The sequence below is a fragment of the Arachis ipaensis genome, chromosome B05, assembly GCF_000816755.2.
Source record: "Arachis ipaensis cultivar K30076 chromosome B05, Araip1.1, whole genome shotgun sequence".
In the NCBI taxonomy this organism is placed as follows: Eukaryota; Viridiplantae; Streptophyta; class Magnoliopsida; order Fabales; family Fabaceae; genus Arachis; species Arachis ipaensis.
The window spans coordinates 26,863,563-26,889,140 of NC_029789.2; the positions used below are offsets into that span (position 1 = coordinate 26,863,563).

Below are 25,578 nucleotides of genomic sequence, written 5' to 3' on the forward strand. Positions count from 1 at the left end.
GTGAATTCTGTTAGAAGTTGGAGAGAATCTCTCTCTCTCCGAGCTGGTAGTTCCAGCTGTGTAGAACCTTCTAGGGAGAGCTAATTGGCCATCCCGGTATATCAATAAAACTTGATCATTCTGCTATTGCTGGTCCTATCAACTGGTATCAAGAGCTTGAGGATCCCAACGCTGAATGGTGCAATTGAGATCGAGGAAAATGGAGTCACGATTTGACATAATTGAATTGCGCATGGAGATGTTCCGATCGGTGCAGGAGACGCTACAGCGCTTCGATTCCCGAATAGATGCGTTCGAAAATTGCGCGCCTAATCGGAATGAGCGTGGTTCACCGGGATCGCACCTGGCAGCAGGCTCATCGGCCGGAAGCCGCGGCACGCCGGAGCAATGGCGAAAGCTGGAACTCCCGATCTTCCGTGGAGATGACGCGGTGGTTTGGGTTGAACGCATGGAGCAATTCTTCTTGCTGCGCACAGTGCCAGAGGAGGAATGGCTCACGGTCGCTACCTTTGCAATGGAAGGAAGGGCATTCACGTGGTTCAGGTGGTGGGAGGCGACGGCGCCGGTGCTGCAGTGGCGGTTTTTCAGTGCGGCGCTGCTACGCCATTTTCAACCGGAACGGCTACAGAGCCCTTATCAAGCGCTGCTGAAGCTGAAACAGACGAACTCAGTGCCATCATTAAAAATATGAAATAGAATAAACCAAGAAAAAACAAAATATAAATTTCCTTAATTTTTTAATTTTACAAAAATGAGAAAAAAAATAACCAGATATTAAAAGACAAACTCTTGAACTCTTTTCGCGGATAAAATTCGTGCAACTGAGTTTTTTTAAGGCAAAATTCGAATCCCTAACACTTGTTTAAACGGACCACGTGATCACTCGATTAATTCAAGTTGATTTCATTACAAGAATTTAATTAAAAATTTTAAATTTCAAACCATAATTTTAAAAATCGAACCAAATCGAACCAGTTGGTTCCACTGAGTTAATTAAAAACCAATTCTCCAGTTGATTTGGTTGACATAAGAAACCATCTAAGATCTAACAAAAAATCAATGAAAAAACCGTTGAATCAGCAGTTAACTGCTAAATCATGTGAGCCGGACCGATTTTTTTAAGATTTCTGGTTCAGAATAAAAGCGATGTCGTTTGAAGTTTTTTTTTTTTTTTTTTAAAAAAAAGAAGAAACAGTTTCTCTCAAAACAATCTCACCCTAAACGCACTCACCTCACTCTCTGAAACCATTTTCTTCCTCTCCCAGCTGTCTGCCAGCTGTGCTCTCCACCTACCCAGCTGCCGCATTCCCCTTCTCCGCCGTCGTCTCTTCACTTCGCCGGCACAAGCTCGTCCGTTTTCGCTTTCCTCGCTCTCGCCTTCGTTGCCGTCGCAATCGTCGCCTTCCAGCCACTTTGTAGACGTTGTCGTCGCTGTCTCCCTCCCGTCGACTCCTGCCTCTCAGAAGCCTTGCAATCGCCGACGTCGCCTCTCAGACTGCAATTCGAAAGGTTCAAATTGAGTATCAATTGAATTCAGCATAATTGGCAAAATCATGTTTTTTTTTTCTTTTAAATTGTAAAGCGCATTTTGTAGAAAAGGGTGCTACTTATGTTTTAATATGATTCATTTAGAGTATGGTTTGTTTCTCTGTAGCAACTAGTGTTACAGAGATTTGATTATTGTTCAAGCACAAAGGGGAAGATAAAAGAGTGAACCTTGGTTCTAGTTCTATTTTGTTCCTTTGTGATGCATTGAGAATTGAGTTATTTAGGGGTTTGAATTGGTTTTGTTGTCATAGGTTATTATTCTCTTTTGGGCAAGTTTTGTGGATTGGTGATTCCTAGTTCGCTGACTTCCATTGATCATTGGTCGCCGGAGGTTAAGGTATGCTATTGTTGTAACTGCAACTGAAACATGAAGTTGGGTTTTAGACTTGTAGTTTCTTCTTTGAGGTTGTACTAATTTTTTATGAGAACTGTTTAGAAGGTTTGAATGTTAAAATAGAAGTTGGTCAATCATTGGTAAATTTCTTTCCCTTATTCGATTTTCAGGGGCAGGGGATGGTTTGTTTTGCACATCTTGAAAAAAATGTTGTTTCTGAGATTGGTTCATATGCGGATGTGATTCTTGATGCTTGTTGCCAGAATATTGGAGAAGCTAATTATAATTTTTTTGTGTGTAAGTTTGTGTTTTCAATTGTTTGCTGATTACTTTAATTAGATCTTTTTTTATTCTGAATTTTTGTTGCTTATGTGATGAGTTTCTGGGTAAGTTTGTGTTTGTCATTTCTATGCGTTTTGATTTTTTTTTTTAATTATAAACTTTGATATTTGAATTTGGAGTAAATAGCTATTTCTAATCATCAAAGATTTGAATGCTAACAAAACTAATTATAAAAAAATTTAAATTGACATTGTACCCATGAAAAATATATATTGTTTGACAAAAATATCCAATCGTTAAATTTAGTGTTGACTCTTTTGACCAATTCCCAAGTGGCCAAATTGCCCCTTTTTATTATTATCTTCTCCGTCTCAACTCTTCAACTACTTTCCAGAATCAAATTCAAAACCAAAATAAAAAAATCCAGGATAAACAGCAGAGCAGGGTTGAGACTTCTCCCTTTTCACCCCTTCCCAGACCAAAATCTGTTCCAGAGAGCCAGCTCCCCCTTTTCTCTTCTCTCTCTATTACCTGCTATTGTTCTCTTTGGTGGCGTCATCGTTATTCGTGGCCGCGCGTCTCATCTTTCCGGTCCCAAGGTAAGACCGCCGTTGAGTGGTGGTGGCATAGCCACGATCAGAAGTTCGCGACGGAACCCACAAGATCCAAGATCTTCGCCCTTCCCCATTGCTGCTCCATCAAGGTAAATAGAACTTGTTTTTGTCTTCTTTGCTCCGCTTCTCCTTCACGATGGCGCTGTTGCTGGCCGTTCGTCGCGCGACAATGGTGTTCAAAGGGGTTCCATCGTTGGCTTCTTCAGCCGAGTCTATTTCGCGCCGCCCACAACCGCCTTTGTCCAGAGAGCTTGATTCTGCATCCAGGGAGGTTGGTACCAGATCCAGAAGCTTCGATCGTAAATCTGGAGTTTTTGTTTCTGAATGTTTTGAATGGATGTTGAGCAGTAGAAATTCTGAATTAGAAAATGTCTTGAGTTTATGGCGAGAAGGAGTAGATCTGGCAGGGACTAAGCTGGCGGCGACGATCTAGGGGAGTTGGAGATCACTGGAGGTGGTTGAGCCAGCTGAGGGTGGCGTGCGAGGGAGGATGAGGGAGGTGATTATGGTGAGTGAGGCCGCCTCTGTGACTGAGAGAATGAGGTTGAGCCAGCGAGAGTGGAGATTAAGAAGTTAAGCGGCTGAGAACGGTGAGTGAGGGAGGTGAAGGGGTTAAGACTATTATTAGGATTGTATGTTTGATTCAGTTATGTTAAAGAGAACTGTGATAGATATGTTTAAGAGGACTGTGATAGAGAAGATAATAAAAAAGGCAATTTGGGAATTGTACAAAAGAGTCAACACTAAATTTAACGATTGTGTTTCTCATTTGAATTTGAATCATGCGTTTGTATACTTTTAAGTTACTCTGTGATTAGACTTCTATTTCTTATCTTCTTTAAAGTTAATGGTTCTAGTTCCTATACTAATTGTTCTGATTTCATGTTACTTCCTCTTATGATTTTCTTCTTTTCTGTTATATCAGTTATTGTTTATGGAGCCAAAAAATGAGCAGCCAAATTCTTCAAAGAAAGCAAAGGATCTGAATATTGAGGGATACCCAGTTGGGGGTCTGTCCATTGGAGGCCATGAAACTTGCATCATGTTTCCCACTCTTAAAGTAGCTTTCGACATTGGTCGCTGCCCACCTCGCGCCGTTTCCCAAGACTTTCTGTTGATCTCCCATGCGCACATGGATCACATAGTTAGTCTTCTTTGTGCATAATGCATGCATGAGATCCTGTTTGGAATTTTGTTGCACATGTATCACATTGTAATAATATTATCAAACCAGTATATGAATAATTTTTTGTTTATTGTTTAACCTAATACTTTGAAGGGGAGCCAATGATGTAATTATCAGGTTAGGCTGCGTACATTACACGGTGCAACCCTTCCCCAAATCCTGCATTAATGGGGATGCTTGTGCAGCGAGCTGCCCTTTATGCTAATATTTTGCATTGGGGTTTTATCTAGCGAATGTATGGCTGAATTAATTTGTTGTTGAAATTCTGTCTTGTGACATACAAATGTTTAATCAGGGAGGACTACCGATGTATGTTGCCACACGTGGCCTGTACCGTATGAAGCCACCAACAATTATTGTACCAATTTCAGTAAAAGAGGACGTAGAGAAACTCTTTAAAGTCCATAGGAAAATGGACCATTCAGAGCTCAAGCACAACTTGATTGGGTTAGATGTAGGTAATGGTTAATTTCAATCAAACTTATGCAACTAAGATCCAAGGTTTTGAGTTATTCCAATCATGCGCGGTAGTTGCTAATACATGGCTTACATTTGCAGGAGAGGAGTTTTATTTGAGAAAAGATCTCAAAGTAAAAGCATTTCGGACTTACCATGTTATACCCAGCCAGGTACCCAACCAGCAATTGCTGCTCGAGTCATAAGCTATATATTCCTTGGTGCTATGGACTAGGGCATTGTTTGAAAAATGTAGCTTTAGGTTTTGGTGCTCTCTGAGAGTAGCTGTTTTGATAATGCTTTCTCATTGCAGTTTTATGTGCCATTGGCGATTCCGAGAGGCACTATAGCAGATGACTTTTGAAAGGCTTTATTATTTTGTAATCTCTTACTTGATCCTTTCGATATTTGAAGTCTTAAACCTGTTTATTTTTAAGTTAAAATCATCTATTTTGTAATTTAAGTCTTGAAAATAGCTTTAAAAATTATGTTTATCAAACTTCCATTTGTCACCATATTCACCAGATAAATTTTGAATGACCTTTAGCAACACCCTTTCTATGAAACCAAAAGCATTTTGATTGATGTAAGACAGATACTTAATATGCATTTAATCTAACTAATATGCACTCTTTTGGGGTAGGGTTATATACTGTACTATGTAAGGCAGAAACTTAAACCAGAATACATCGGTCTTTCCGGAAATGAAATCAAGAATTTGAAGTCTTCTGGTGTGGAGGTCAGTATTCATTATTCTACTGTCAACAATTTGAAACATGTACATTGTTGCAGTTTTAATGGTGCTCTATCTGTCCCAATTGTTTGGTATTTTTCCCGTATCTTTTGTTAATCTGTATTTGATAAGAAGAATGAAATGCACACAAAATGGAATGGTGATTGGTGGCCATGGCCACGGAGGAGGTTATAACTTGTAGCTGACTATTAACATAATGTTTGTATGGTTTATATTTGGTCGTAAACTTCAAAATGGTGAGCTACATATTACTTAGTGTTTATTCTTGCAGTACATTGGCAAATGAGTCGTTATTTGTTGTTCAGTATTTTTTATTCTCATAAGCACTGAACTTTCTGTAGCTTGTGTGGGCCATTGTGCGAGGAAGAAGAAGTGTTATGCAATGGGTGGGCTCAAATTTTAACAACCTACCAACTCATGGGTAGATTGGGTTGATGGCAAGTTTAATTGTTTAGGAGCAGTATAAAAGAAAATGAACTTGTGGGGAGAAACCAGATCCCCTTGAATACCAGTAACTATCTGTATTTGTTTTCCTAAGATTTTTCTACATTTCCTCAGTAAATCCATGTTATTGTTACTGAGATACACTGATACCAACAGTTTGCGATATGGTATAAATCATAGATACCATTTTCCATTCTTTGTTTGAGCCAGATTCTCTGAATTAATTTTTGTGCTTAAGAATATTGTTTATAATCCATGCATCATTTACATGGAAGTTTGGTGAAAAGTTCAAATGCACTCTATTTGTGGTAGAAGTTGTGGTGGATCATCTGTTATATCTTTTGGTTCACTTTGCATGCTAATCAAGCTTGGTACTTGGCAGATAACATACACTTTGACAGAACCTGAGATCGCATTCACGGGAGACACCATGTCAGATTTCATAGTTGATGAAGATAACACTGATGTTTTGCGGGCTAGAATTCTTGTCATAGAGGTGAATGGTATCTGTCCAACATGTTTAAACTTATAAATCATTGAATATGTTGTGTGCTAGGTTTCGTAATTCTTTATGGATTGGACTTAGACCCATGTAATGTGTGAGATTAAGATGGATATATATTTTTTTGAAAAATAGTATATAATACTTTTTTCTATTTGAAACAAAGAAAGTATGTGTTAGGTTAATGATAAATTTAGTAATCTTGCATAGAATGAAAGAAAAATAATATTTATTTAGAATGAATAAAAATAAATACAAGTATATGTTATTTGGAAAGAGTTTGTAAACTAGTTTTTCTATTCAACTAACGTTCTCTTTTTCTCTCTTTCTCTTTCTCTTTTTCTTTCTCTCTGGATGAAAAGGACTATGTTTGGATTCTTTTTGTTTGTCAGTTATTAACCGAAAAATCTGCTTTCCTAGTTGGAATGATGTTTTGTAAACTCATCTGTTGTTTGGAAAAAGTTTGAGAATTCGCTTCTCTCAAAAGTTAATAACAATGAACTGAAATTTTTATAAATGTGTAATATGAACTTTATATTTTTACAGTAATACCAATAGGAATCTTCGAATGTATCATCGGATGAAACAACTCGAGTGTAGTAAGTGTTACTTATAGAAGTTTAATGTTGAAACATTGTGGCCATGATTTAAGAGTGATGATGAGTGAGCAAATAAAAAATAATATATGATGTGTAGTTAGTGATGATAATTAGTGAGAGTTGGTGATTGTAATTAGTGAGGAAAATAAATATAAACGGAACCGTTTCTAAAAGCAGAAAATAGACACCTACAAAAAACCATGCTTATGTGACGAAGTTATAGAATAGCAATTGTGCGACAACATTAGTATTAGATTGTAGTTTTGCAACCTCAATGAACTAATTTTGGCTTTTCTCCTTTTCTCTTTTAGTGTACCTTCGTGAACAATTCAATCACTGTGGAGCATGCCAAAGATTATGGACACACGCATCTGTCCGAGGTATGCTATATACTGCAACAAAAAGCAGTCAATGCATCATGTAAATTTCAGTGGCAATTTATTTATTATAACTGTTGTTTTCCAGATAATTGGTTATGCAGAACGGTTTAAGAACAGAGCAATCCTCTTGATTCACTTTTCAGCACGTTACACCGTGGAGGTAAGATGCTCCCTTTAATCTTGAAAATAATATATTCAACCTCTCAAAGCCCTGATCTTTGTGATTGGGATCCTGGGAGAATGTTAGCTATATCTTTGTGATGCATATGCTATGCAGGAAATTGAAGAAGCTATAACTGGTTTGCCACCCCCTCTAGCTGGTCGAACTTTTGCACTTACCGAAGGTTTCTGACAAGTTGGGAGTTTGGTTCAATACACGAGTGACCAATGCGGCCACAAGATTGTTGTTTAGGCGTTAACTGCATTGGAATCTTAGCGGAAATTGCAACCTTTACTATGTATACCATTTTAACCCCAATTTCCGCATCACGCCACATCCACAACCACCATTGTAGGTGCAATTTAAAACCATCCAGCCGCTTTTTTAGCAAGTGGTCATAGGCAAACTGCACATTGTCATTGATGGAACATGTCGAGCAGTGAGCAAATTAGGCTGTGCAGGGAGCACAAATTTTTTAAAGGTACCCTCACACTACGACACAATATATGTATTTAGCATTTTGTTATAGATATTAAACCTAAAACACTGATTTTTATTGCAATTTTATCCTTTAAAAATTTTATTTTTTAATCTTATTAATTTTATCGCTAATGTTATAAAGGTTGGGTAATGGTGGTAGCAAAGACTAAAGGCTTGAGATGGGTTAAGAAGTTAAAAAGTTGAAGACGATAAAAAAAAAATAATTTGAAAAATATTTAATGAAGTCAATTCTAAAATTAACCATTCAGTACTTCGGTCAAATGAAGTTTATTTTTTATAGATACGGTTTATACCATGATCCAAAAATCATGGTCCAAATAAATATTCACCTCAACAAGAAATCCTGAAAAGGTATAATAGATACACGCAAATTGTGCTAGTTAACCACATGGGCTGATCTACCCGACTTATTTGAGGCATGGGTTTCATGAACCATACTCGACATGACTTGCATGGCAAATAAGATTTTGTTAACCCACTACCCCATATATTTGTCCTTAATTCATTTATTATTCTAATGTGGGATAACTCACTAGTTATTGGAGGAGAAGTTGCCCTCTAATGTAAATGATGAGAATTGAGAGTGGTGGCCAAGTAATCACCTACTATTAAATTCAAGTATTTCTTAATTACAATTCATTTAAATTTGTCTAAAGTTCTTGTTAATTTAAGTATCAAAGTCCTTTACAAGTATCCCCCAACAGTATTTAAGACAAGGATGTCAGACAGATTCATTATCTCGGCGAACAAGTCGAAACCTTCACCCAAAAGAGTCTGAACCTCATGTCTAGGCCCATATCACCTTGGTTTCATGTATTACTTCGAAATATTGGTGCCGTTGTCAGGTACTTGGAGTCTAATCTTTAACAAATGGCAGATGATCAGCAACAAGATAGACACACAACATTTGATTCAAGATCTAGAAGTGGAGATCATTACAATAATGACAGAATCCTCTCATTTCATCGAGATTCTAAGAGAAAAGAAAGATGACAACAGCATCCCTTAGGGGCAAGGTAAGCCCCAAAAAATCATGCACAATAACAAAGATTAACCACTCACAGCAACAAATATCATCTTGCCAGAAACAACAATTTACAATTACCAAGTACCTTTAAACCAACAATCTTTATGGAGACATTTTCAGAAATTTAGAAACATTCTTTATAAATAAAAGATCAACAATAAAGGAATCACTAGCATGCAACAAAGCCACGAAGAACAAAGCAGGAAAAAAATAATACTACAAGAAAAACGCCGGTTATCGTAAGACTAATCAAATAAATCTGCCGCTAAGTACCTTACTGTCGAATTTACGGTCGTCCTGTAGGTGACGGTATAAACGTCGCCAGAACCTCTTACCGGCAGATTTTTTCGTTCGACGCTAATTACTGACGGATTTTCCGTCCGTGTTTACAATGGATTGTCGAGCCTGGGTTGATGATTACCGTCAGATTAATCCGACAGTAAATCCATCGGCAGGATCTTTATTATTTATTCTTTTGGCACAGTTTAGCAATAACTAACCGTCAAAATGAAATTAAAACTCTTCTTAATGAAATCGTTATTAGAAATCTAAAATTAGCCGAAATCAACAAATTATTTTATTAAAAATAAATGGTATGAATACAATAAAATGTCACCGAAGTAGAATAATGTACCATAAACAAACAAAAATGCATATAACCCTAAGCAATTTCATAAATCCTATTAATTGTCGTTGTCGTTGGTGGCAGCGGCAGTGTCGTGGTCCCCCTGCTGAGGCGGCGGAGTAGGTGCTGCCGTCGGTGCCCTTCCAGCAGCATTGCTGGGTAACCAGTAGCGCCGCAGCCTCCATCTGTTGTCGCAGCCACTCGAGCTGCTCCAGCTTCTCCGTCAGGTCCGAGCTAGCGGCAACGCATACAAGAATCTCTTGATACCTCTCCTTAGACTGCTCCTGCTGCTGGTGAAGCTCCTGTGTTAGCTTATGCACCTCCTCCCTCGGGTCGATAACCTCCTGGGGATCAGCAAGGCTGGTGGTAGAGGAAGCCACCAACGTGAAGGAGTGGAGGCCAATGCCGAAGAACGAGCCCAACCCGAAGCGGCGATTCTTGTGGGGTTCAGAGGCGGTCTCGCACCAAATCCTATCAGGATCCACGACTGAAGTCTCGGAGCTGGCTTTGTCGGCTCCACCAGGTGGCTGAGATTGTTGGGTCGCGGCCTCCAACCTCTGCTGATACTACTCCTGCATCACACACGATAGTTATTATTAGGATAATAGTTAAATAATTGACTTTAAACTAAATGAAGCTGAAATTTAGGATTAATTTAAAATCACATAATAGGTTATCGACCGCTCGTCAGCAAATCTCTCCTTATTTGCTGTCAAAGTATGTGTATACTTGAAGGTCTCTGACAGTGTCGCCTCACGATCCAACGACTTAGACTATAAATTAATAGATCAACCAAACAATAAAATAAACGAACAAATTAAACAATGACAGACAAATATATATGAAGCAGAAAATCTTTATTCTACAGTCAAAAACATAATTTGAAATTTTTCGATTTAAATGAAAATCTTATAAAAATTTCACAGTATAGATTGTAGTTTTGCAACCTCAATGAACTAATTTTGGCTTTTCTCCTTTTCTCTTTTAGTGTACCTTCGTGAACAATTCAATCACTGTGGAGCATGCCAAAGATTATGGACACACGCATCTGTCCGAGGTATGCTATATACTGCAACAAAAAGCAGTCAATGCATCATGTAAATTTCAGTGGCAATTTATTTATTATAACTGTTGTTTTCCAGATAATTGGTTATGCAGAACGGTTTAAGAACAGAGCAATCCTCTTGATTCACTTTTCAGCACGTTACACCGTGGAGGTAAGATGCTCCCTTTAATCTTGAAAATAATATATTCAACCTCTCAAAGCCCTGATCTTTGTGATTGGGATCCTGGGAGAATGTTAGCTATATCTTTGTGATGCATATGCTATGCAGGAAATTGAAGAAGCTATAACTGGTTTGCCACCCCCTCTAGCTGGTCGAACTTTTGCACTTACCGAAGGTTTCTGACAAGTTGGGAGTTTGGTTCAATACACGAGTGACCAATGCGGCCACAAGATTGTTGTTTAGGCGTTAACTGCATTGGAATCTTAGCGGAAATTGCAACCTTTACTATGTATACCATTTTAACCCCAATTTCCGCATCACGCCACATCCACAACCACCATTGTAGGTGCAATTTAAAACCATCCAGCCGCTTTTTTAGCAAGTGGTCATAGGCAAACTGCACATTGTCATTGATGGAACATGTCGAGCAGTGAGCAAATTAGGCTGTGCAGGGAGCACAAATTTTTTAAAGGTACCCTCACACTACGACACAATATATGTATTTAGCATTTTGTTATAGATATTAAACCTAAAACACTGATTTTTATTGCAATTTTATCCTTTAAAAATTTTATTTTTTAATCTTATTAATTTTATCGCTAATGTTATAAAGGTTGGGTAATGGTGGTAGCAAAGACTAAAGGCTTGAGATGGGTTAAGAAGTTAAAAAGTTGAAGACGATAAAAAAAAAATAATTTGAAAAATATTTAATGAAGTCAATTCTAAAATTAACCATTCAGTACTTCGGTCAAATGAAGTTTATTTTTTATAGATACGGTTTATACCATGATCCAAAAATCATGGTCCAAATAAATATTCACCTCAACAAGAAATCCTGAAAAGGTATAATAGATACACGCAAATTGTGCTAGTTAACCACATGGGCTGATCTACCCGACTTATTTGAGGCATGGGTTTCATGAACCATACTCGACATGACTTGCATGGCAAATAAGATTTTGTTAACCCACTACCCCATATATTTGTCCTTAATTCATTTATTATTCTAATGTGGGATAACTCACTAGTTATTGGAGGAGAAGTTGCCCTCTAATGTAAATGATGAGAATTGAGAGTGGTGGCCAAGTAATCACCTACTATTAAATTCAAGTATTTCTTAATTACAATTCATTTAAATTTGTCTAAAGTTCTTGTTAATTTAAGTATCAAAGTCCTTTACAAGTATCCCCCAACAGTATTTAAGACAAGGATGTCAGACAGATTCATTATCTCGGCGAACAAGTCGAAACCTTCACCCAAAAGAGTCTGAACCTCATGTCTAGGCCCATATCACCTTGGTTTCATGTATTACTTCGAAATATTGGTGCCGTTGTCAGGTACTTGGAGTCTAATCTTTAACAAATGGCAGATGATCAGCAACAAGATAGACACACAACATTTGATTCAAGATCTAGAAGTGGAGATCATTACAATAATGACAGAATCCTCTCATTTCATCGAGATTCTAAGAGAAAAGAAAGATGACAACAGCATCCCTTAGGGGCAAGGTAAGCCCCAAAAAATCATGCACAATAACAAAGATTAACCACTCACAGCAACAAATATCATCTTGCCAGAAACAACAATTTACAATTACCAAGTACCTTTAAACCAACAATCTTTATGGAGACATTTTCAGAAATTTAGAAACATTCTTTATAAATAAAAGATCAACAATAAAGGAATCACTAGCATGCAACAAAGCCACGAAGAACAAAGCAGGAAAAAAATAATACTACAAGAAAAACGCCGGTTATCGTAAGACTAATCAAATAAATCTGCCGCTAAGTACCTTACTGTCGAATTTACGGTCGTCCTGTAGGTGACGGTATAAACGTCGCCAGAACCTCTTACCGGCAGATTTTTTCGTTCGACGCTAATTACTGACGGATTTTCCGTCCGTGTTTACAATGGATTGTCGAGCCTGGGTTGATGATTACCGTCAGATTAATCCGACAGTAAATCCATCGGCAGGATCTTTATTATTTATTCTTTTGGCACAGTTTAGCAATAACTAACCGTCAAAATGAAATTAAAACTCTTCTTAATGAAATCGTTATTAGAAATCTAAAATTAGCCGAAATCAACAAATTATTTTATTAAAAATAAATGGTATGAATACAATAAAATGTCACCGAAGTAGAATAATGTACCATAAACAAACAAAAATGCATATAACCCTAAGCAATTTCATAAATCCTATTAATTGTCGTTGTCGTTGGTGGCAGCGGCAGTGTCGTGGTCCCCCTGCTGAGGCGGCGGAGTAGGTGCTGCCGTCGGTGCCCTTCCAGCAGCATTGCTGGGTAACCAGTAGCGCCGCAGCCTCCATCTGTTGTCGCAGCCACTCGAGCTGCTCCAGCTTCTCCGTCAGGTCCGAGCTAGCGGCAACGCATACAAGAATCTCTTGATACCTCTCCTTAGACTGCTCCTGCTGCTGGTGAAGCTCCTGTGTTAGCTTATGCACCTCCTCCCTCGGGTCGATAACCTCCTGGGGATCAGCAAGGCTGGTGGTAGAGGAAGCCACCAACGTGAAGGAGTGGAGGCCAATGCCGAAGAACGAGCCCAACCCGAAGCGGCGATTCTTGTGGGGTTCAGAGGCGGTCTCGCACCAAATCCTATCAGGATCCACGACTGAAGTCTCGGAGCTGGCTTTGTCGGCTCCACCAGGTGGCTGAGATTGTTGGGTCGCGGCCTCCAACCTCTGCTGATACTACTCCTGCATCACACACGATAGTTATTATTAGGATAATAGTTAAATAATTGACTTTAAACTAAATGAAGCTGAAATTTAGGATTAATTTAAAATCACATAATAGGTTATCGACCGCTCGTCAGCAAATCTCTCCTTATTTGCTGTCAAAGTATGTGTATACTTGAAGGTCTCTGACAGTGTCGCCTCACGATCCAACGACTTAGACTATAAATTAATAGATCAACCAAACAATAAAATAAACGAACAAATTAAACAATGACAGACAAATATATATGAAGCAGAAAATCTTTATTCTACAGTCAAAAACATAATTTGAAATTTTTCGATTTAAATGAAAATCTTATAAAAATTTTGAAAGAGTCTCCCTTGAAATTCGGATTTAGCCACCCTTGAAGAGTTCCATCCAAACCAAATTAACATCATTATTTTCACAGTTAAGAATTTTTCAAATAGTTTCAGCAGTAGAAATCAACAAACAGTTAAATAATCCAACATTTTTCAGCAATCTCAAAGCCGAATCTAACATATCCTAACCACTTAAATCCGCTAAAATTGCAAATTAAACACCCTAAACTCTACTAACTACTTAAGTAACTTGATAATAAAAAAGGAAATTAAACACCATAAACCCTAGTAACTAATTCAAGTAACTAATATAACATAAAACAATGCCAAAATTCTTACCAGTCTCATCTTCATGAAGGTCGCCGACCCACCCGTATACCTCGACGACCTTAGCAAAGCCCTGTTGGCGATGTTCGTCAGACGTCGACGCTTGAAGGCCTCGTTATCTCTAAAGTGAGCCTCCAGGTCATGCTTGATGTTTGGACGAATCCACTTCGTCAGGTGATTTTTCTCTGACGAACATCGCTCATCATCTGCTGAAAATATTTGGCTTCCCGGTGGTCGTAGATCTTTCGGATCATGAGGTTATGCTCCACATCCCATATGAATTTCAACTGCAAAACGTGATTCACCAACATTAGTTAGTTAGAATAAAATACAGTAAATCAATTCTAACCAAATTGGGTTCTTACCCACCACTGCTGAAACTAGAGCTCTCTAGTCTCAGCCGGGATCTGTGTGTAGGTCGGCTGGGTGATCGTACATGGACTTAATAACATCCGATATCTCCTGTATGCAAGCATTAGGGTTCAGTGTAAACCTATTAGAGGAAGGGCATAAGATAAACAAACTTAACATAAACAATGCCAAAATTCTTAATATTAAAACAAACTTAACATAAACAAACTGAAGATAAAAAAAAACATAAGATAAACAAAGTTAATATTAAAAAATTGAACTCACGACTGCATGTCATCGGGCCAAATCCTCAACCGGATGACGGCCGATAGTGGAAGGGCATCCTGCTTGGAAATATTGGAGGAATCACCCACCGCAGGCTCTGTCGACAAGGTCGTTGCATCTGCAGAGGGCATAGCAGTAGGAGGCACTGATAATCCCTATTTTACGATTCATTTTGTGCTCAATTTGAGTGTTTTTATCAATTCTTCACCCACTTATTCATATGAATTGTATGGTTTTACTTTTCCTTCCTTATTATTTGATAAGTATGAAAACATGTTTCCTATACTTTAAAAATATTAATTTTAATTATCCTTTATTACCATTCGATGCCTTGATTTATGTGTTAAGTATTTTCAGGTCTCATAGGGCAGGAATGGCCTAAAGGATAGAAAGAAAACATACAAAAATGGAAGAAAAGCACAAAAATGGAGTTTTAAAGAAAAGGCAGCGACGCGAACGCATGGACGACGCGAACGCGTGCCTAGCGCGAAATGGCATCGACGCAAACGTGTGGACAATGCGGACGCATGCCTTGAGCAGAACGCAAATGACACGTACGCACAACCGACGCGTACGTGTGACAAGAAAAACTCCCATATGACGCGAACGCGTGACAGACGCCACGTACAAGAATCTGCAGAAAACGCCCCAGCGATTTCTGGACCCTTTTTCGGCCCAATTCCAAATCCAGAAACATAGAATATAAGCCAGAGAATGGGGGAATCAAACAACAACTTAGGAACATTCAATATACATAATTTTAGGATTAGACATAGTTTTTAGAGAGAGAGGTTCTCTCCTCTCTCTTAGGTTTTAGGATTATGATTCCTTTTATTTTATGATCACTACTTCAATCCCAGGTTCAAATATTTCCTTTAATTAATGTTTCTCTTCTATTTTTGTTTATTCCAATGCTTTTACTTGTTAATGTTCCAATTTAGCTTATGAACCTTTTCATGTCAAGATTTGAATATTCTATTTAATATTATTTGAGGTATTTCAGATTAATGATTATTTTATTCTATTTATGATGCTTTCAATTTAATTTAGATTTATTTTTCCTTTTGGTTTTGGTTAAGTGATTGGTAACACTTGAGTTATCAAACTCAGCTGTTGATTGAAATTGGAATCGCTGATTGATTTGGATCGCTCTAAAAGCTAGTCTTCCCATAGGAGTTGACTAGGACTTGAAGATTAAATTAATCAGTCCACTTGACTTTCCTTTGCTTTAGTAAGGGTTGACTAAGTAGGATTGAAAACCCAATTCTCATACCTTGCCAAGAGATTTTCTAATTATTAATTTATTTTCCTTGTCAATTAAATTACTTGCTCCTTATTTCAAAAACCCAAAAATTCTACCTTTTCCATAACCAATAACAAATCACACTGCCCTGCAATTCCTTGAGAGACGACCCGAGGTTTAAATACTTCGGTTATAAATTTTATTGGGTTTGCTTAAGTGACAAACACGTTTTTGTACGAAAGGAATTCTTGTCGGTCTAGAAGCTATACTTACAATGGAAATTTATTTGTGAAAATTCTAGATCGCGCGAGAGTTTCGCTCGTCAAAATGGCGCCGTTGCCGGGGAGTTGCAACTGTGTGCCTTATTATTGGTTATTGTAAATATTTTATTTTACATGTTTATTTGCTTTTACTTTTGTTTTTAATTTTTAATTATTACTATGAGCTCTCACCCCCGTCGCTTTGAGTTTAGTTCGAATATTGTTGAAAGGAATGAAAGCTATAACAGGAACATGCATCAAGGTCAAAACAATCAGAGATGGACGGAGCCACGAGGATCTGATCAAACCTTTAGGCAACAACACCTTCCAAACTACCATGGACGACGACCATTTAATAATGCATGTCAAGACAATAGTTATGGTGGACCCCTTCGTGACAACCATCACCCACCAAATTACTATAGTCAAAAACCATTCCGAGGTACATACCAAGATGATAGATATGGTGGACCCCCTTGTAATTACCGACAAGTCCCATCATATGCCTATGAACCACCTCCTCAATACAGCTTTGAACCACCACACTCACAAGCCAACTACCACCATTCACCTCCATATGACCCTAACCCTTATCCACCCCAATTCCAACCCAATTACTCCCAAGAACCACCACTTTCCTATGCACCATGTCCATATCCATCACCCCAAGAATCAAGGGAACAACTCAAGGAAACATTAGAAAAATTTCATGCCACGCTTCACCAATTGAATCAAGCGATAAATCGACTACCTTCCCGACGTTCAGACACTCAAGGAACCCCCATGGATTCATGTGAGCAATCTAATGAAGAACGCAGCATGAATGAGATACTAGAAACTCCAATGGACAGTAAGGAGCATAATTTTGTACTGGAACAAGTAGAGGAAGCTAAAACTATCGAAGAAGAAGAATTGGTTGAAGATTTAAGAGACGCTAAACCTCCCTGGGAATCCAAGATTGTGGAGAATTCTGTCAGGAAGAGTGCAGTTGATGCTAAGGAGGATAGTGCACAACCCCCGAAGCAGGTATCTTATGAAGAACTGGACGGAACAACTCAACAAGCAAGTTTCCTTGATAATGATAATCCCGAACCAAGTTCTCCTAGTAATAAACTTGCATCTACAAGTGAACTCTTTGAGATGAAAGAATCTTTACCAAGTGAATACGAAGATGATGCGGAGGTAGATTTTTCGCAACCTCCAACTTATGACTTGAGTGATGAGGAAGATATCGAAGACTTAGATAAAGGGCGATGATTGGGCAGCTCTGGGAGATTCGGCGGAAGCCCTCCCTCTACCACGACCACGTGATGACCCACTCGACCTACTTCTACTATCTGTCGTCATGTCTGTACAGCGAACATATTAGTAACAAATTGCAATTCCCAGTTAAACAAATTAAGCAAATAGCAATAACATAGTAAATCACCACACAATCAAACAATTAACAACATGAACATCAGCAACAATTCACATCAAATTAGCAGCAATTAATCCATCACACATCAAGTCAATCCAAATACTTTTAACAGCAACAATCAGAACCTAATAATCTAAACCAAATTATCCTACCTAACCACCAATAATCAACTAACAACACAAAACCAACATCATTTCTTAGAAATTCAGCATGAGCAAGGCAACAAATTGTAATTCTCAGTTAAACAAATTCAACAAACAGCAGTAACACAGTGAATCACCACACAATCAAATAATTAACAACATGAACATCAACAGCAATTCACATCAAATCAACAGCAATTAATCCATCACACATAAAGTCAATCCAAATACTTTTAATAGCAACAATCAGAACCTAATAATATAAACCAAATTATCCTAACCTAACCACCTATAATCAACTAACAGCATAAAACCAACATCATTTCTTAGAAATTCAGCATGAGCAAGGCAACAAATTGCAATTCCCACTTAAACAAATTCAACAAACAGCAATAACACAGTGTATCGCCACACAATCAAATAATTAACAACATGAACATCAGTAGCAACTCACATCAAATTAGTAGCAACTAATCCATCACATATAAAGTCAATCCAAATACTTTTAATAGCAACAATCAGAACCTAATAATCTAAACCAAATTATCCTAACCTAACCACCTATAATCAACTAACAGCATAAAACCAACGTCATTTCTTAGAAATTCAGCATGAGCAAGGCAACAAATTGCAATTCCCACTTAAACAAATTCAGCAAATAGCAATAACACAGTGAATCGCCACACAATCAAATAATTAACAACATGAACATCAGTAGCAACTCACATCAAATTAGTAGCAACTAATACATCATACATCAAGTCAATCCAAACACTTTTAACAACAACAATCATAACCTAATAATCTAAACCAAATTATCCTAACCTAACCACCTATAATCAATTAACAGCACAAAACCAACAACATTTCTTAGAAATTTAGCATGAGCAAGGCAACAAATTGCAATTCCCAGTTAAACAAATTCAGTAAACAACAGTAACACAGTAAATCACCACACAATCAGACAATTAACAATATGAACATCAGCAGCAGTTCACATGCATCAAATCAGCAGCAATTAATCCATCATACATCAAGTCAATCCAAACACTTTTAACAACAACAATCAGAACCTAATAATCTAAACCAAATTATCCTAACCTAACCACCTATAATTAATTAATAGTAACTAATCTAACTAAGCTAATTAACAAAATCAAACTAACTAAATCTCAAAGTAGTCCCTGAATTTGCACTCGAGCTTTAAAGTGATCCTTGTAGTTAATAATTACTCAAATTCGTCCCTGAAATCGCCCTCTGGGACTCATAGTAATCCCTAAAATAATTTCTGTCCATCCTTGCCATTGGAGAGGACTGAAACGACGTCGTTTTGTATTTATTAAAAAAAAAAGAAAACCCGAGCCTCCCTTTCCTTAACCCAAGCCCTTTTCCCTTTCTTTCTGTTGCCACTTCTTGCCGGCCTCCGTCACGGTGTCGCGCCGCGCCGCACGCTCCCCCTTCCCCAACCTAGTCTCTAACACTCTTGTCTCATCTCTATCTCTCTCTATGCATCTCCCTCTTCTCTTGTCTTCTCTCAGTCTCTCTCTGCCTCCCTTATCCCAAAATTAATTCCTCCATTACCTCATTTTGTTTTTCTTTATACACAACCAACCATCAATTTCTATAGATAAATTAACTAAACATTCTCATTACTCATCAGTTTCTAGTCAATAAAAGCTAAAAATAAAAAAAGAAAGAAAAATTGATGTGCTTCTGAAGAAGTGATCATTAAAATCGTACCTGTGGTTTGACAATGGCGAACTCCGCTGCTACTCTTGTCACTGCTGTATCAGTTTAGTTTGAGAACAGCTCTGACAACAGAATGACAACATAGCAGCGCAGCTAGTGTAAAAGGAAAAGCAGAGAGGCGTCAGCGGCGACGCGCTGACTTGTTGGAACCAAGAGTCGCAAACTGGAGTAGAAGACGCGAGTCGGTTCCGACAGCTAAGATCAACGACGGTAACAGCTCTCAGTGCAGCTGAGAAACAAAAGGCACCGAGTGCAGTGCCATAATAATAATAATAACGAAAAACTAACATAGCAGTAGAGGTTGGAGAATGGGGAGGAGAAGGGGAAGGAAAATGGCCTCAGGTTGGGGAAGGAGGAGGAGAAGGGGAAGGGGAAGGGGAAGGGAAAGGGGAATGGCCTCAGACTGGGGAAGGAGAAGGGGAAGGGAAAGGGAAAGGGGAACTAAGGATGGGTTGGGGAAGGGGAAGGGGAGCGTGGAAGGGAAAGGGAAACGGGGAACTGAGGAAGGGTTGGGGAAGGGGAGCGTGTTTTTCTTGTATTTTTTAATAAATACAAAATGACGTCATTGCAGTCATCTCCAATAGCAAGGATGGACGAAAATTATTTTAGGTACTACTATGAGTCTCAGAGAGAAATTTTGGGGACGAATTTAAGTAATTATTAATTTCAGGGATCACTTTGAAGTTCGAGTGCAAGTTTAGGGACTACTTTGAGATTTAACTCTAAAACTAATCTAACTTAATAGAAATTAAAAGAAAAAAAGGGCAAAAACCTGTAAGCAAAGAACTACACCAGGGCAAAAGGGAAGGAGGGATGGGTTGGACCAGCAGTGGAGGCCAACCATTGAAGCAGGTGGCGCCGACGGCAGTGACTCGTTGGAAATGATGGGGAAATAGGGGCTAGAGTAGCTCAAACAGGGGTGCCCTGTTTTGGTTCAATCGCAGAGGAAATGAAGAGAGAAGGGATGCAAATAGAGGGAAGAGATGACAAAGAAGCAGCGGCAGCGGAGGTGGCAGTGGCTAGAGAGAGATTGAGAGGTGAGACTGTGAGAGGGTAGAGAGAGAGAGAGAGAGGAAGGTGAGAGAGAGAAAAGGAATTCGAAATGAAGGGGGAGGGGTTCACAGTTTCAATTTAGGACATGATTGATTTACTGATGGATATTTCCAACGGTAACACGGTTCGGATCACGAAAACACAGCATTTCCATTTAACGTGTCTATTTTTGGATTCTTCCGACAGTAAATCCGACACTAAAATTGGCGCCCATTTGTTGACTTGAAGAATTTCTCATCAAATCCGTTGCTAAATCCACAGTTTCGCCAGATCGCTTAGCCTCGTTGATCGAGTGCTCTTGCCACTAAATTCGATAGTAAATCCGATGATTTTCAGCGCTTTTCTTGTAGTGCAACAATGCATACAGAGAGAAGGAAGAAGAAAAAACACCCACCTTAAAATTGAAGTGGCAAGAAATGCAACAAAGAACTCCTGAAAACCTTGGAAGCACCGTTGGAAACAAAGAAAAATGGGAACTTGGAAGAACAAGAGTGACAGTTATGAAAAGACGAAGAGACAGTCCCATCAAATCATGTCGAGTTGTCTAGCTACATTGCTCCAATCACGTCGAGCATATTGACCTATCAAAGTAAGAAGTTTTGCATTTTTATGACTTTTTAACAAATAAGCAAAATGACAACAACACGACAACCTTCTTTGCTCAGATCCCGATTTTCGTAAGCTCGATCATGAGTAGGGGCACTATTTATACATGGCCAAAACCATGGTCCAAATAAACATTCACTTCAACAATGAATCCAAAAAAGCCCAACAGATTCACGCAAATTGTGCTACTTAACCACACGGATCGACCCACCCGACCTACTCGGGGGTACGAGATCTATGAACCGTACCCACCCTATTTGAGTGACAAGTAAGACCTTGTCAACCCACTACTCCAAATATTCACCATCAACTCATCCATTACTCTAACGCTGGATAACTCCCCATATATTGGAGAAGAAGCTGTCCACTGCTGTAAATGAGGAGAATCGAGAGTGGTGGCTAAGTAATCACCTGCCTCTATAAATACCCCACCAAATTCAGATATTTCTCAATCCCAATTTACTTAGACCTGACTAAAGCTCTTGATAATTTAAGCATTGGAATTCCTTGCAGGTACCCCCACCGTTCAGACGAGGACATCAGATAGATCCACTATCCTAGCAAACAAGTCAAAACATTTATCCAAAGGAATCTAGACCTCGTGTCTAGACCTATATCACCTTGATTTTAGGTATTATTTCAGAATAGATACAATGTTAGTTTTATTTTTTTTTTATGAATTAGTTTTTTCAATATTCAAATATTTGATCATAAAAAATGATAATTTATTCTTATTTTTTAATTAATTATTAATGAATAATGACTAATATAAAAAAGTTCAAAGCATGAATTTACACATTTTGAGACATTATACAAGAGAGGTTTACATATTTTTAGACACTACATATACGAGAACTAATTGGCTGGTCGAATATAAAAACACCAACTAAAGATCAGCTTTTAGAATCAATATTGGATCAGAAAAATCGATTTAAAACAAAATAGTTATAAATGAAACATCAAATAAATCCTTAAAAAATTATGATGAATTTGTTGAATAAAAAAATACCAATAAATCTTAAATAATTGTAATTTTAAATTTATAAAATTTTCAAATTATAATATTAAGCACAATTGCTTTTTTTTAATAAGGAATTTGTTATAATTTTAAATTTTTGATGGAATTTATTTTTTTTTGGCTCAAGAATTAAAACAACGTTGTTTTGGGTATAGTATCAGACCTGTTCGATCGAAAACTCAATGGGCAATGGCCATGGTTTTGAAAATCAGATCGGATCGGATGGTTAGACCATTTCGATTGGGAACCAAACACATATGCGGTTCGGTCCTAAAGAGAAAACTGCAATTTTAAAAACCGTTTATGGATCACTAAAAAGGTCGGGAACTGGCCGGTTAGACCAAACCAAGACCCGATTGGTTTACAATAAACGACCACGTTTTGAACTTAAAAGAAAGAAAGGGCGTTAGAATCCCTTCCTTCCTCTTCTCTGCAGTTCAAAATTAACAAAGCTCAAAGTTAAAACCCTGAAACCTAGCTTCGCCACCACCGCAAGGACTGCCGCAGTCCGTCGCACTCAGGCATCGCCTTGTTGTCCGCTCTTCTTCCTCATTCAAGAGTCGCAACTTCTTCCTCGAGCTCGGCGTCAGTCCCTGGTCTTTGTCTGCTCTGTCGCGCTCAGGCACCACCGTCTTTGTCTGGTCGTGGTGCTCGAAGTTTCCAACCCACCAATCGCAGCTTCTTCCTCGAACTCGGCATCTTGGAGTCTGCCCTTCGTTTGCTCACCTGCAGCTCTTCCAATCTACCACCGTCTTCGAGTCGTGTTTGTCGCCTGACCTTTGTCTCCGTCGCGCTTCTGCTCCTCTGCTTAGAGTGCTCAGAAGTCAGAACGAAGGATTAGGATTTAGGTAGTGCTACTTAGATTTGTTTCTTCATTTTTTTTTTCTTGGTTCTTTGTTCTTTGGTTTAGGATTCTGCTGCTGCTAGTGCTATTCAGATTGAATTGTTGAATGATTAGCTCTGATCACTGCTGTTGTGCTGTGTTATACTCTGTTTTGTTGCTTCTTTTTTATTTGTAATGTACCGAAAATAATTGTGCTGAAAACATGAAATCTTGATAATCCTAGTTAATCTATGACAAAGTTTATTGTTGCTGTCATGCTGTGTAGCTTTTATTGTGTTATTGTGATTTAATTGTTGGTGTTGCTGTGTAACTTTCAATTGTTCCTGTTGCTGTTGTTGCTTTCTTTTAAATTTTAATGGTGGTGTTATTGTCTTGTTATAATTTGTTAATTTGGTGTAATTTTTCTACCGTCTTAATCTTTGTTTTAGTTGTTAAGTTATTCTCTGTTTATCGTTTTAACTGTTATTGTGAACTTATTAGTTTGTTAAATGTTTTTGTGTTGTTCTGTGGTCTTTAATTTTTTTTGTTTTTGTTGTGATTTTCTATTCTTGAATTTGTTAAGTTGATAATTTGCTAATTTATTGGACTGTTGTTATTTTAATTTACTAAATTATTAGATTACTGCAATTTAATTTGTTGGATTTTTTATTTAGGTCTTGTTTTTGCTTATTTGTTAAATTGTTATTATTGTGTATCTATTGTTATTTTTGAGATTATTGGGTTGGTGTGTTCTTCTCAAATTATTAATTTACTAAATTTTCTATTCTTTAATTTAGATATTTTAAATTTTATATTAGGTCATAACTATGTTTTGGTATATTTATTTATATTTTATTATAAAAAGAATACGATTTGATCATTAGTTCGATTTTTAGAACATTGGTAATTTGACTGGGTTTGAGCCACCCAGGCCGAACTGACATGCCCGATTTTGATGAAAATCGATGACTCGGCCGGTTTATAAAACCAGGACCGGCCATGATAATTTTTCAAATTCGGACGACGTCGTTTTTCTAAGGGTTGCAAATACTAACGATCTCATCCCTCTCTACTCTCATCAGCGGATCAGCCTCCCTCACTGTCTCACAACTCACAAGCTCTGGTGTCTGGTCAGACTCTTCTCTAAAGCTCAACTCTCAAGCTCTCTCTCTCGTCTCTCCACTCAGCGTCTCTCTCTTCTCATTCACCCACTCACTCACTCACTGTTCCTCCGTGGCCTCCGTTCCTTCCGCCGCCACCAGTGTACCACCTGACAACTTAGCTTCTTCTCTCTTTCTCTTCTCTGCGAGTCAGTTTGGTTCTGTGTGGTTGCCGCCAAAATGTTGCGTAGAAATATTCGCATGAGGAGGGAGTATTTATACAGGAAGAGCTTAGAAGGCAAAGAACGCTTGCTCTACGAAAAGAAGCGCAAGATCAGAGAAGCACTTCAAGGTTCTTCCTTCCTTCCATATGAATTTTTCATTACCGTTTTTAATTTTAGTTCACTTGTTTTCGTGAAAATTTTTATCATTATTTATTATTATTGTTAGTTCATGTGTTTAGTTTTAATTTTATGTAGAAGGGAAGCCAATACCTACTGAGCTTAGGAATGAGGAGGCTGCACTTCGTCGAGAAATCGATCTCGAAGATGAAAACACAGCTGGTGTTATATTCTTACTTTGTCTTCACCTTTTTTTTTCTATTTTTTTAATTTAGTTAGTAAATTTTTTTATGAATTTGATTATGTTGTGTTATAATTTAATTTTATTCATTGTTTTATCCAATGAGTTCTGTAATGTTCTTAGTAAGAAGCTATTAAAGACAAACATAATAATCCATTAGTACACAACTCAATATGTAGTTATCTATAACCATTGCTAGTTTTTTATATGCTTTCTACTTAACTCCTTTGTACCAAAACAGACAACACTGAATAGACATATAATTGATGGTTAACTAACTTGACTCATGCCACGTAAAAGGTTAATTCTTTAATAGACAAAATTTGTCTGGTTTAGGAGTTTAACTCTAAGTGGAAACTCTGCATATGATAGGGGAAAACATTGTATCTTTTCTAATTATTCAAGTGTTGCCAACAATAACCCATATCATAGTGAGTTCTGGTGATTTTTATAAGTATAAGAGAAAGTCTAGGGGGCCAGCAACTTTTGTGTTTTGTGGCCAGCACTTAACCATCAAAAGAAAAGTGAGTGATCTCTCACCATTGGATGTAATCTCACACCATTAAAATTTAAAAACATTATTGATGGCCAATTGATGGTTACAAAACACAAAAGTTGCTGGCCCCCTAGCACTCCTCTATTTATAATTGTTGATGGCATTCTTGGTTTTTGGTTTGTTTTGATTTACTTTTTTCTTCCCCTGTTCAGTGATTGAGTAGTTTTATAGGTCTTAGAGGTCATGTTTTATTGAGAAAGGCACTATATTCATACTGAAAGCATCGAGTTGTTCCGAGTCCTTACTCCTAATACATGTGACACTGACCTGATAAATCGAAGCGTCATACATGAGAACATGTATACAGAAGAATATTTTGGCATTGAGCAAAATAAGCTTTATTTGTATCATTCCTTGGGGTGTGTT

At 37.9% G+C, this 25,578-nt stretch overlaps 2 protein-coding genes and 2 long non-coding RNA genes across 13 annotated transcripts in view; 3 read left to right on the top strand and 1 right to left on the bottom strand.

Moving 5' to 3' along the window:
* On the top strand, positions 1,169–7,853 carry LOC107643513 (tRNase Z TRZ1-like). Of its 9 annotated transcripts, XM_021123455.1 has the most exons (12): positions 1,201–1,509; positions 1,800–1,885; positions 2,053–2,177; positions 2,274–2,278; positions 3,704–3,922; positions 4,260–4,422; positions 4,523–4,593; positions 5,064–5,159; positions 6,001–6,114; positions 7,031–7,099; positions 7,185–7,259; positions 7,377–7,839. In XM_021123455.1, the coding sequence occupies exons 3-12, from the start codon at positions 2,132–2,134 to the stop codon at positions 7,449–7,451; spliced, it is 933 nt and encodes a 310-aa protein (XP_020979114.1). In that variant the 5' UTR covers positions 1,201–1,509; positions 1,800–1,885; positions 2,053–2,131; the 3' UTR covers positions 7,452–7,839. The 9 variants fall into 9 exon arrangements, 8 of the variants coding, with proteins under 8 accessions (XP_016202668.1, XP_020979114.1, XP_020979116.1 ...); XM_021123457.1 differs by lacking the exon at positions 2,274–2,278 and having other exon boundaries at positions 2,053–2,189; XM_016347181.2 differs by lacking the exon at positions 2,274–2,278 and having other exon boundaries at positions 2,053–2,179.
* On the bottom strand, positions 6,799–10,473 carry LOC110271860. Its single transcript, XR_002362682.1, has 2 exons — positions 10,360–10,473; positions 6,799–6,989 (listed from the first exon to the last, which is right to left on the bottom strand). It is a non-coding gene; the product is annotated as an uncharacterized LOC110271860 (long non-coding RNA).
* LOC107641821 lies at positions 10,341–11,209 on the top strand. Its single transcript, XR_001620447.2, has 3 exons — positions 10,341–10,469; positions 10,555–10,629; positions 10,747–11,209. It is a non-coding gene; the product is annotated as an uncharacterized LOC107641821 (long non-coding RNA).
* Positions 22,548–25,578, top strand: part of LOC107643512 (U3 small nucleolar ribonucleoprotein protein IMP4) — a 7,441-nt gene continuing 4,410 nt past the window's right edge. The window contains exons 1-3 of one of the 2 annotated variants that reach the window (XM_021123460.1): positions 22,548–22,999; positions 24,057–24,426; positions 24,554–24,637. In XM_021123460.1, coding sequence (XP_020979119.1) covers positions 24,315–24,426; positions 24,554–24,637 — 196 coding nt within the window. In that variant the 5' untranslated portion in view covers positions 22,548–22,999; positions 24,057–24,314. The remainder of the gene's footprint in view (positions 23,000–24,056; positions 24,427–24,553; positions 24,638–25,578) is intronic. The other variant, XM_016347179.2, reaches the window with a different exon arrangement.